Here is a 12,680-nt window from a genome sequence, read left to right on the forward strand (position 1 = left end):
TGCAGGAATGATTGGATGGGTGACTCGATGAGTGTAGAGATGGGATGTGACGGGTAAGATAGGAGGTTGAAGTCATCCGTTAAATGGGATATGAACTAGGACACTTCTCTGTTCCGTACCCTCCAAGGTCCTCAAAATAGCCTCTAAGAATGCATACTTGCATGAGTTGATTCCTGATCCACTCAGACCCCAAACCATCTACCCCCACACTGGTCTCTTTACAATTCCTCCAGAACTCCAGGTGCAATTTCTGCCTCAGGGCCTTTGCATTTGCACTCTGTCAAGTCTGAATTTCCCTTTCCCAGACATGCCCATGCCCCTAGGGCTCCATAAACTCCCTGATGTGCCTACAGAGAATGCAACCCCTCCCCACCTCCAGAACCTTCTCATTCTTCAACCCATTTCTGCTCCTTTTCCCCCCACATTTCATCACCTTCTAACATTCTAGATATGATTATATTTACTCATTTATTTTGTTCTATGTCTATCTCCTCACGTTATAATGGAAGCTCCTTGAGTCTAGAGTTTGGGGCTATTTTATTGACTGCTATAGCCTCATTTTTCCTCATGCTTGGAAAAATGTCTGGCACATAGCAGGCACTTCAGACGTTGCTGCTGAGTAAATTACAGGTAGAAGGGGGAAAGAAGGAAAGGAAGGAATGAAGAAAATAAAAAACATAAAATAGTCTTGGGATAGTGAACAGCATGGCCACAGCGTAGTTAGAAAACATTCCACTTTTTAAAATTTAAATTAAAATTTTCTTAAAGGGAGGCTATTGAACTAGGCGAGCCATTCTCCAGGTCTATACTTAGGACTTTAAAGGTGAAAAAGAGGGACCTCCCAGGTGGATAAGGGGGCGTCCCAGGTGGCTCAGTGGTAAAAAGAAATCTGTCTCCCAATGCAGGAGATTCAGGAGACTCCTGTTCGAATCCTCAGTTGGGAAGATCCCCTGGAGAAGGAAATGGCAACCCACTCCAGTATTCTCACCTGTAAAATCCCATGAACAGAGGAGCCTGGCAGGCTACAATCCATTGGGTCACTAAGAGCTGGACATGACTGAAGCAACTGAGCGCACACACATAGGATAGGACTCCATGCTCCCAGTGCAGGGGGCCCAGGTTCAATCCCTGGTCAGGAAACCAGATCCCACACGCTGCAACTAAAGCTCTTTAGTGCTGCAACTAAGACCTGGCTCAGTCAATTAATTAAGAATAAATAATTGAAGAAGGTTTCAAATGAACTCTTTATTTGGAGGACCTTGGGGTTACCAAAGAGGTAAGGAGGAATATATCTTTCCAATTTCTAACACAGATCAGGGTCAGGGTATGAGGGAGAGAACTGACTTCCAGTCTAACAGAGGGACTATCTCTGTATGGCCCCCGACACGGAGGCAGGGGGCTTCCAGGAATGGCTTCGTGGTGACCCGGCTGAGCCAAGGATTTGGAGGTGTCCATCCTCTCTCTCTTTGCATGATGTCGTTTCAAGGGGGGCTAATCCCCTGGGGGATCAGCTTGCTCTAAACCTTGATAATCCAGATTTGTGATTTAATTCGGTGACCAAAGTATCTGACACAAGGAGGAGGAAGTCGGGGGCTAGAGAGATGAAAAGAGACTGTGCTTCCGGGAAATCAAGTTGGGGGGGGGGGTAGGTTCACTTGGATGCCTCTTTAATTAACCCTTTCTAAACCCAGTCTCATCAAGAACCCTGTTTCTAGCCTCATGATGGACATGCCTTCTTCGACCGAGAGGAAGAAACTAAGGGGATTCAAGGCAGTTGAAGCAAGAAGGGGGAAAGGTAGACACTGTGTTGAACTTTCTGAATCAAACAGGAGAAAAGACTATTTTCACCCAGAGGAAGTGGGGGAAGACACCCTGCCAAGTTGGAAGGATTTAGGATTACGAGTTGAAAGATGTCATTGGTCTTTCTTTGGGATTTGGGGGAGTGGCAAGGAGACCCCAGTACTGTTCACACAGATCTCTTCCTCCTTAATCTAGTTCCAGGGATGTAACACCACCCCATCTGGCCAAAGCTATCGTTTCTAGGCTACCCTCAATCCATAGCTCTGCAACACCAGTCTCCACCCACCCTCCCACCCTCTCTCTCTGGAGGGCCCGTGGGGCACGTGGTCCTCCCCTCCACCATGACTTGATCCACGCTGAGCAGGTGGAGAGAGGCTGGGAGTCCCAGGACCTCCTCAACGAGACATCATCTTCACAAACTCTGCAGAAACAAAATTTCTGGTGAGGCAGAATAGGGATTTGTGTGTGTGTTTTTAAATTATTGAAGTATAGTTGATTTATGGAGAGGGGCATGGCAACCCTCTCCTGTATTCTTCCCTGGAGAATCCCCGTGGGCAGAGGAGCCTGGCGGGCTCCAGCCCATGGGGTCACAAAGAGTCAGACATGAGTGAAGCGACTTAGCATGCACACACACAGTTGATTTACAATGTTGTGGTAGTTTCCGGTGTACAACAAAGTGATTCAGCTATACACATAGATGTATTCTTCTTTTTCAGATTCTTTACCCATACAGGTTATTATAGAATACCGAATAGAGTTCCCTGTGCTCTACAATAGGTCCTTATTGTTTATCTCTTTCATATATATTATACATACTAGTGTGTGTATTAATCCCAAGCTCCTAATTTATCCCTCCCCCACCAAGTGAGGACCTGTTTGTAAGAGCAGCTGTCATTAATTTTTTCAGCCCTTACTACATGTCAGAAACCACTAAAGATCTTTGGGAAATTAATGACTTGATCCCTCTACACCTCGATTTCTGCTATTTACCTTATAAGATCTTTCACATGGTTTAACCATATAATGCTTAGAAGACACAGAGTTCAATAATTAGTCATTGTGAGTCTCTGATTTCATCTTTTCAACCAATCCAGGAGGGTTAAATACCATTTTACAGATAAGCAAGCTGAGGCTAGTGAGGTTGACCAATGTGCCTGAGATCGTGTAGATGGTGAATGCAGAACCCTGGAAGGAACCCTGGGTGTACCTGACTTTGCCGTGACTCAATGTCAGGTGAACTTATTGGTCCCACCCAGGTCTCAAGGCTCATCTGTCCTTCTCTTGCCTGTGGTTGGCCCGAGGGTCTAGTTCCTCAAAAATTCTACTTCTTCCAGATTTTCATTGATGTCTACTATGGGGCATCATGGATGCATTTGAATGTCAAACTAACGATTTTAGACTTTTGCCTTATAGACAGCAGTCAGATGCTGAAATTTTTGCACCAGAGAATGTCACAATGAGACCGAGACATGCCCTATCTGGGTCTCCCACAGAAAAGACCCCCATCCCTTCCTCTCAAGACTCCAACCTTTATCATTTATTCAATCAGTCCATGTGTGTGTGTCCTCCGTCACTCAGTCGTGTCTGGCTCTTTTTTCGACCCCAGGGACTTTAGCCCAACAGGCTCCTCTGGCAAGAATTTTCCAGGCAAGAATATTGGAGCAGGTTGCCATTTCCTCCTCCAGGAATCTTCCTGACCCAGGGATAGAACCTGCGTCTCCTGCGTTTCCTGCACTGGCAGGCGGGTTCTTTATCACTAGGGCCACCTGGAAAGCCCAATCACTCAATACACATGTTGAACTCTGTGCCAGCACCTGGGGGTATAATGATGAACCATTTCATCTGTGGCCACAGAAGGAAACAGGTCATCAACGACTGGAAGCTATCATGATGTCATGTGTCAGCATCACCGAAGAGGCGGGTGTGGGTGTTATGGGAGCTCAGGGATGCTGAGCCTGGCCAGAAAGATGGGGAGGTGGCACCATCCAGGGGCATAACTGAGGCTTAACCAGTGAAAAGATGAAGGCTACTCCAGACAGCACACAAGCAGAGGAGTCTCTAGTGCATGATTTCTTTTAGTTTTTCGCTAAAACTTTGGGAGTAAGGTGTCCTTATCCCCATTTTGCAGATGTGAAAACTGACACTGAAAGACAGAAAGTGACTAGGATAAGACCACATCATTAGTAAAAGACGATCCTGAACTTGAACCTCATGAACCTGACCCCAGAGTCCCAGCAACTAACTAGTCCACTCTCCTTCGGATGGGACATTCTGTTCCTATGACAAAGGTGCCCAGGGAACAAGGAAGTGATGGGAGAGGTGGAGTCGGAATCGGCTTCTGGACAGGGTGTTCCAAGGAGTGGCCAAGTGCAGATATTAATACAAGGAGAGGTGAGAGGCATGAGCTTTAGGAAATGACATGGGCAGAGAGGGAGGCAACACACAGTTCCAAAATCTAACCCTGCCTCCTCCAACTTCAAACTGAGGAAGAATGAGAAGGAATGGCCAACTTGGGAAAACAATCACCCTGGGGAGATAGGGGTGTCTGTCCCCACAGAGCGTCACCTTCAAAGTCGACGGTGCCATCTCCATTAACGTCGGCCTCCTGGACCACCTCGGAGATCTCCTGGGACGTCAGCTTGTCCCCCAGGAGCCTCTGCATGGCCTGCTGCAGCTCCCCCAGCGTGATCGCCCCATCGCCGTTGGCATCAAACTGAAGCGGGGCACAGGGAACAATGTTAACCACAATAATAATGCAGTGTGTACTGATCCCTTACTGTGAGTCAAGGACTCGGCTCAACAGCGAGGACCTACTGAAAAGCACAGGGAGCTATACTCAATATCTTGTAATAACCTATAATGGAAGAGAATGCTTTTAAAAAGAATATATGTGTGTGTGTGTGTGTGTGTGTGTATTTATGTAAGATGGCTCAGATGGTAAAGAATCTACCTGTGGTTCAGGAGACCCGGGCTCGACCCCTGGGGCGGGAAGATCCCCTGGAGAAGGGCATAGCAACCCACTCCAGTATTCTTGCCTGGGAAATCCCATGGACAGAGGAGCCTGGCGGGCTACAGTCCATGGGGCGGCAAAGACTCGGACATGACTGAGCGACTAACACACTATAACTGAATGACTTGACTGTTTACAGAAACTAACACAACGTTGTAAATCAATGATACTGCAATAAAAGTTTTAAAAAAAAAAAGGTGGGGAGAGAGAGAGGCGTTCAGTGGTGGTTCCAGGGGTTAGGACTTGGTGATTGGGGCTCATCCCTGCTGGAAGAACTAAGATCCCTCAATTTATGGCCCCAAATAATCCCTCAGTTAAGAGGTTTGATACATCATCTGCTAAATGTCAGCTCCTTGAAGGCAGGTTCAATGACTCTTGTTCCCTGTTCCATGCTTACCCCTTGGGATGCTGCACACCTTTTTTTTAAAAAAAAAAAAAAATTGACTACACCGCCCTGCCTGCAGGACTTGGGTTCCCCGACCAGAGATCGAACGTGCACCGCCTGCAGTGGAAGCGCGGAGTAATAACCGCCAGACCACCAGCGAAGTCCCTGCATGCCTTTAACCTACTAGAAAGTCTTAGAATGTCAGTTCTGCGTCCAAACGTGTCTGAGAGCCAACTGTCCTCCAGCTACACCGATGCTAACCGGGTTCAAACCACAATCCTCTCCTGCCTGGATCATGACTGACAGCCTCCTGTCTGGTTCCAGCTGCCGCTGCGGTCCTACATAATCTGTTCTCTACCCGTCGGAATTTGACATTCGAGTTCATGTAAAACACCGGTCAGGGACTTCCCTGGCGATCCCGTGGTTAGGACTTCACTCTTCCACAGCAGGGGGCGTGGGTTTGATCCCTGGCTGGGAACTAAGATCCCACTCGCCCCACAGAATGGCCAAATAAATAAATAATACATCTTTTAAAATTCATTAACGAGCTATTTTACATTCTTGTTTTTTTTCTGGGATTAAACTATTTTATTGATGGGCTTCAGAGGCGGATCAAAGAAAGGGCTGGGAGGACAATGAAATCAAACGTTTTTCTCCCATTTGGAATCTCCCCAGCTTCATAGTCGTTGAAAAGCTGTTATATACTTTCAGTGCTGTATTTCATAAGACTTAGTATAATACCATACTGGAGTACTTATTTAGTATGTCCTTAGCATGGCTAGTTAACACAGCCAGCCTCCAAGGACACTCAAGCTAAAATAGTAAACCTTAATCCAGCGTGTATCTTACACTCAGAGCACACCTCAATTCAGACATAAATGTTATAAGAAATACCTGATCTGTGTTTAAATTTGGTAAAATACATAGTTGAGAAGGTAGATTAGCACACCCAGTTGTTCCAAATCAAAGTTTTCCAATAACTGCTTTGAGTATTCATTTTCAGATTTAAATGAACTGAAATCATATTCCATTGAATGCAAATAGAAATGAATTTAATAGAAAGTAACCAAAATTAAATACAATCATCTGTATGTACATGGACATACTGCAAGTCTTATTCATTGGCAGCTGGGTTCTTAACCGCTGAGCCACTAGGGTTTTGTCCCCCATTAATGACTAATCATTGAACCCTGGGGTCTCCTTCTACCACCTCCAACATTAGGAAACTTACTTCCTTGAAGGCATCTCGCATCTCCTGGACACCAATCATCCCAGCCGTTTCTGCAAGCAATTTGGGGGTCATCAGCTCCACAAAGTCATCAAAGTCTACACGGCCACCCACTGGGGACAGAAGAGGCAGGTCTGGTGAGACTTCATACGCCCCCACCTCCCATTCCCTCACTTTACCCTTCAACTCTTTCAAGAAATAGATCTGCTCCAATCTCTCAAGCCCTCTTGCTCCTCTAATCTGAACAGGAGCAGGACGTACAGTGGAAGTAACAAACTGTTGATGTGACCTTAGGAAAAACCTCTTAATTGGTTCAGACCTAGGCTCCCTCATCTATAGATCTGGAGAAGAGAGAGTATGAATTAAATGAGCACCAAATCCCTTTCAGAGGTGAATCTCCTTGAATTCAGTGTTGTTTACTAGGAACATGCTCAGATGCAAATCCATGAGCAATCTTATCAATCACAAAATCAACTCTAGTCTCCATCTAAAGACCCATCTTTTTTGTTACATTATTCGGCAACAATTAGGCTCCAAGTATGTTTTCAGCATCAAATCCCGCACTCCACTGATGAATCTTAGTGGTGGTAGCAATGACCTATATTTAATAAGCATTTACTGGAGGCTAAGCCTTTACCTGTATTAATGTCTTTATCCCTTCCTTTCTACAATCTCACTAAGTAAGGAGTGATAACATCTTCACTGAGATTCAAGAGTGGGGTTAACTCTGCTTCTCATAATGACTGCAATTAGTAAACAACAGACCTGGGACTTGAACCCAAATCTATCTTAAAAATCACCCTTTTAGCCACTTCAAACGCTGCCTCCCTAAGTACAGTCTGAGCTGTTTCCTTTCAGACTTCTAGCCCTGCTTCCCTCCTCCCCATCTCCAACTCTACTCTCAACCTCCATATCCTTCCTAACTTCACTTTTAACCCTCCCCCAAAGCCCCATCATTCCTCCCACTCCCAAGCCTCACAGTTCATCCGGATTTGCTGGCCCAGTTCAATCAGTTCCATCTCCGTGGGCATGTAACCCATTGTCCTCATGAGATTCCCCAAGTCCTTACAAGAGATGAACCCATCTCGGTCCTTGTCAAACTCAAGAAATGCCTCCCGAAGCTCTGAAAGTTAAGAGACAAGAACTTTGGGGTAACTTGAAACAGTCATTGGGGAAATGGAGCATCCCTTGAAACTGTCAATGAGGCACCAACTCAAGACTCCTCAAAAGAGAATACATTTAATAAGAATACATTTTAAATGTATTAAATTAAATTAATTTAATTAAATGTAAAAGAATACATTTTAAAATGTCCAGTAGGAGGGATATATGAAGTGTGTTAGCAAGAGGAATAATTCCCAAGACTACTAAATGATAGCACTGAAGTCCTTCACATCGTTGAGTGAAGTAATGAGAAACTTCAAAATCACCAAGAGACAAAAAAGAACAATTCTGGACTCATCCTTAAAACTCAGTCATCATTCATGGGTCTCCGAGACACTTGGGGGTCAGGATGGCTTCTGAACACTTTGGGAAGTACTTAAACTGCCACAAAATCACAGTTGAGTGGGAAGAGAGAGTGATGTAAACTTTTTGTGTCGAGGGATTTATACTGAAATGCACAAAGGAACAGAGTGCAGGTGAATGGGCGGATGGTGGTACGGGGATGTTTGGGGGAGAAAGCGTTACCTTCAATCTCATCTGGTCCCAGTGGTCTTTCCTAGGAAGGAATGTAGGGGGTGGGGGCAGGATTTGGAAAGAGAATCAGATCCACATTCACTTCTCCAAACACGTCTCATCCTCATCCTTTACTGGTTCTTTTCCCTTCTCCCTCCCCTCTACCCTTCTCACCTTCCTTCTCCCACCTCCTGACTCCCCTTCCCTGGCTGTGTGCTCCTCCCACTCCTCCTCGCCCCTTCTCATTTCCTCTCTCCCATCCTTGAACCTTGGTCTCTCTTCTCCTGCCTTTCCCCAGTGGACATTCATCCCACTGTGCCGAAACCGATCCTGGAGGCCATGAAATCCAATCTCCTCCTCCAGATGAGGAAAGTCAGACTTAGAATCAGTTAACATATTCAGAGTGCTAACTGTGCCGGGCTTCTACAATCATTTCATTTAAACTTCAGAAACATACTGTGAGGTAGAGCCAAATGCCATTCCCGTCTTACTTAAGAGAAAGCTGAGGAACAGAGAGGTTAAGGAACCTGTCTGAGGTCACACAGCTCATAAGTGGCTGGGTGAGAATCCCTTGGTGTCAGAGCTGTGTTCAGTGGCAGCCAGGCAGGATGAGCACCGCCAGCATGATCAATTTCTGAAACCTTTCATATTGCCACTAGCCATGCCAGGACATACCTGAGGGGTCAGGCTTGAGCACATATCACATCCCCAGGGAAATTCCATCAACTCCTGGCCTCTTTCACCCCCCCCCCCCATACCTCCTTTTATCCTTGGAGACTTCCCCACCTTCTCTTTTTCAGTATCCCATTCCCCCCTCCAGTTGGGTCTTCCCTGGCAGCTCAGAAGGTAATCTGTCTGCAATGCAGTAGACCCAGGTTCAGTCCCTGGGTCAGGAAGATCCCCTGAAGAAGGGAATGGCAGCCCACTCCAGTATTCCTGTTTGGAGAATTCCATGGACAGAGGAGTCTGGCGGGCCACAGTTCATGGGTCACAAAGAGTCAAACATGACTGAGCGACTAACACTTTCACTTTCCCCCCAGTCAGTTTGTCTTAAAGACTAACGGTGAAAAGCATGCCCATTAGAATCAAACGGTTCTGGCCCTGCCATTCACTAATTGTCAAAGCTTAAAGCAAAGGACTTCATAACTCACAGCCTTACCTTCCACATCTGTAAAATGGGAATGAAGGTATTACGGACCTCATGAGTCATTGATTGTGAGGATTAAATAATATCAAGAGTGCAAAACCCTTTGCACAAGTCTGGGCACACAGCAATGACTTAAGTGGCAGCTACAGACTTTCCTGGTGATCCAGTGGCTAAGACTCTGTGCTGTTAATGCATGGGGGCCAGGTTCGATCCCTGGTCAGGGAACTAGATCCTACATGCAGCAACCAAGACCCAGCACAAATTTAAAAATAATAAATGGCAGCTACTGTTATCCCCACCACCATCATCGTCACTGGCATCACTATGGGTGTCCGTAGAAAAGAATGATGTTGGTCAACAGTGACGTCAACCCAGTTCCCCTTCTCTTTGTCTCCTCTTTCATCTTCCACCTTTCGGTCCTGACTTCTGATTTCATCCTCCCCTCCCTGACCCACGTGTCCCCACCGTGCTCCCTCTAACCTTCTCAGTTCATGCTCTCCCCCCCACCCCGCTCCCCTCTTCCTCTGTACCAGTCATAGCCCTTCTCTTCCCCGCATCCCAGGCCCCTTTGCCCTTCCCACCGTCCTTCCCCACTGCCCCCAGCCTCACCCGCTGTTTCTCCGCGATGCCTTTTCTTAGGAAGATGCAGGCAGGGCCCATGGGAAACTGCATGGAAGGTGTCATGGTGGAACTCATTGGGTTCCAATCTCAAGACGCCGCCCCCCGACTTCAGGTCCCCCTTTGGTGGCTCAGCCTCCTTTGCTTCTCTGCCAGTCCTCAGCCAACTCTGCCTGCCTCTCCCCCGGTCACCTTGGCTCCCTTGGGGCTGTAACAGCTGGGTGGGAAATCTCTACTCGAGTTGGGGAGGGATCACAGTTGTTCCTGCCTCCCCATCTGGCTTGAGGGAGACCGGAGGGAGGCGGGGAGCCAGTGTCAGGCTCTGACCTTTTATCCCCAGAATAGAATTGGAAGGATAGTTTCAAAAATGAGGATTAGAGCGGAGAGCATCCATTCATACAATGTTCCAACAGGCATGTGGTGTGATCGGCCTAAGCCTGGCCTCTGCTGGCCTTTGTGCACGTTAAGATGGAGAGGGCACGGCCCCTGGCTTCCAGGAGCTCTGGAGTAAGCCAGGAACGTGAGTAAATGAGCAGGATCCGAACATCACGTGACAACCTGACTTTGGCAATAGGCATGTATAGTGACTAGTTCAGTCGCCAAGTCGTGTCCGACTCTTCTCGACCCCCATGGACTGCACCAGGCTTCCCTGTCCCTCACCATCTCCCAGAGTTTGCCCAAGTTCATGTCTGTTGAATCGGTGATGCCATCCAATTATCTTATCCTCTGATGCCCTCTTCACCTTCTGCCCTCAACCTTCCCCAGCACCAGGGCTTTTTCCAGTGAGTCAGGAGGGTGGTGTTTGATCTTCCTCTGCTCATCTCCTCCCTTCCTTTCTTCCTGAACATTTCAGGGCAGGAGGGGCAAGGTAGGCATCCATGCCGATGGGGGTAGTCAAAGGCCATGGTGAAGCAATGAAGAGACTTCCCCGGTGGGGGAATTTAAGACCCTGGGCTTCCACTGCATGGGGTGCAGTTTCAATCCTTGATTAGGGAACTAAGAGCCCATGTGCCACGTGGTGTAGACAAAAAAAAAAAAAAAAAGAGGTGGGTGGGTGGGGAGGCGATAAGGCTGTCTGCATGGCCCAGAGTGTGGAGCCTGGGAAGGTGAGGATGAACCCATGGAAGAGCAGCCTGGTATGGGATACTGGAGCATGAGCTGGGTGACGAGGCTTATCTACACGCAGGTATCACATCACCTAGGATAAGGGTTAGCACTGTGAGGAGAGTGAAGATATCCACTCATGGAGGTGGTGTGGTGTAGGGTGTTGAAGCCAGATCATGGCGAGAATGGTGTCCCCACAGGAGCAGATGGCAAAGGAGAGGGAGATTGGTTACACATGGGATTATACTAAGGATAATGGGAATCGGGTTTCTCACTGCTGGTAAAGGGAGCTTTTAATACAGAAAGGGGAAAAGATAGAACAAGCTCTGTGGTGTTGGATTGGAACTGGAGGCACTGTTATACATTCGTGGACTTCAATATATAGGGAGGCATACACAAATAAACAGGCTCCCCAGGTGGCACTAGGGGTAAAAAGTGCCTGCGTTCCAACGCAGAAGATGTAAGAGACTCAGGTTCTATCCCTGGATCGGGAAGATCCCCGGGAGGAGGGCACAGCAACTCACTCCGGTAATCTTGCCTGGAGAATCTCCACAGACAGAGGAGCCTGGCGGGCTACGATCTATGGGGTCGCACAGAGTCAGACACGACTGAAGCAACTCAGCACACACGAACGCATACAAATAAACACAGACATCACTGTGTGTGTAGGGACTCAGGAACATATATTCTCTAGCTAAAAGGACGCACCCTAGTATTAATGAACACCTCTAGCTTCCAGACCCTGACCATTCACCAAGCCGCAACCAAGACTCCTGGAAGCAACGGCTGATTTCCGGTCTGGAGCAGGACAAGTATTACAGGATGAGCCTAAAATTTATGTCTTCTTGTGCTGTAAAGCAAGAATGTGCCAGAGAGTTGAGGGCATGCCAGAAGAACAGAGGGGCTTCCCTGGTGGCTCAGTGGTAAAGAAACTGCCTGCCAATGCTGGAGACCCAGATTCGATCCCTGGGTTAGGAAGGTCCCCTGGAGAAGGAAATGGCAACCCACTCCAGTATTCTTGCCTGGAGAATCCCCATGGGCAGAGGAGCCTGGTGGGCTAGAGTCCATTAGTGTAGCAAAGAGTCAGATGTGACTGAAGCGACTTACACACACACATGTACAAAATACTATTTTCAAAAGAGTCACTTTATAGTGGGGAGACCCCATAGATACTTTCTTAAATAGTTAAAATGAAGGTCACCAGTAATGTAGCAAATCAAAATGACACATTCCAACTTATATGCGACTATGAGTTTTTGTTCCTGCAAACCTGACTGCCCTCCCGCCGACTCTCCCCAGAGCGCAGCTCTAAGCATCTTCTCCCGATGGATTCCAGCTATTTTTGAGAGGAAATCGATGTCACCAAAACATGGTCTCCACCACTCCCCTCAGCTCCAGGCTCATCTCTTCAGGGTCCGTGTACTCCAACATGATTTTTTCACTCCAGACCTTACCGGTCCCTTCTCTGCCGGTGAGATAAGGTTCCACACCCTGTAGCAGCACGTGGGGCTCACCGCCAGGCACTACAGTTGGGGGCTGAGTGCAGACTGCCCAGACCAAACCCTGGCCCTCCATTCCCTCGATGGTAGATCTGGGGAAAATAACTCACATCCTGTGCCTCAGGGTTCTCATCTGCTTAATGGGGATAATGAAAGCATCTCCCTAGCAGGGGTGTCATGAGGGTCACTAGTGAGTGAGATCCCTGCCCAAC

The 12,680-nt window shown here is 47.5% G+C and overlaps 1 protein-coding gene across 1 annotated transcript; it reads right to left on the bottom strand.

Annotated features, from left to right (window-relative positions):
- Window positions 1-2,195: 2,195 nt before the first annotated feature.
- Window positions 2,196-9,919, bottom strand: CABP5 (calcium binding protein 5). The gene is made up of 6 exons (XM_065920686.1): window positions 9,857-9,919; window positions 8,113-8,143; window positions 7,403-7,546; window positions 6,427-6,536; window positions 4,366-4,513; window positions 2,196-2,221 (listed from the first exon to the last, which is right to left on the bottom strand). Exons 1-6 carry the CDS (start codon window positions 9,917-9,919, stop codon window positions 2,196-2,198), a joined length of 522 nt encoding a protein of 173 aa, XP_065776758.1.
- Between the last annotated feature and the right edge of the window lie 2,761 nt (window positions 9,920-12,680).

Source organism: Muntiacus reevesi, chromosome 2 (assembly GCF_963930625.1).
Source record: "Muntiacus reevesi chromosome 2, mMunRee1.1, whole genome shotgun sequence".
NCBI lineage: Eukaryota > Metazoa > Chordata > Mammalia > Artiodactyla > Cervidae > Muntiacus > Muntiacus reevesi.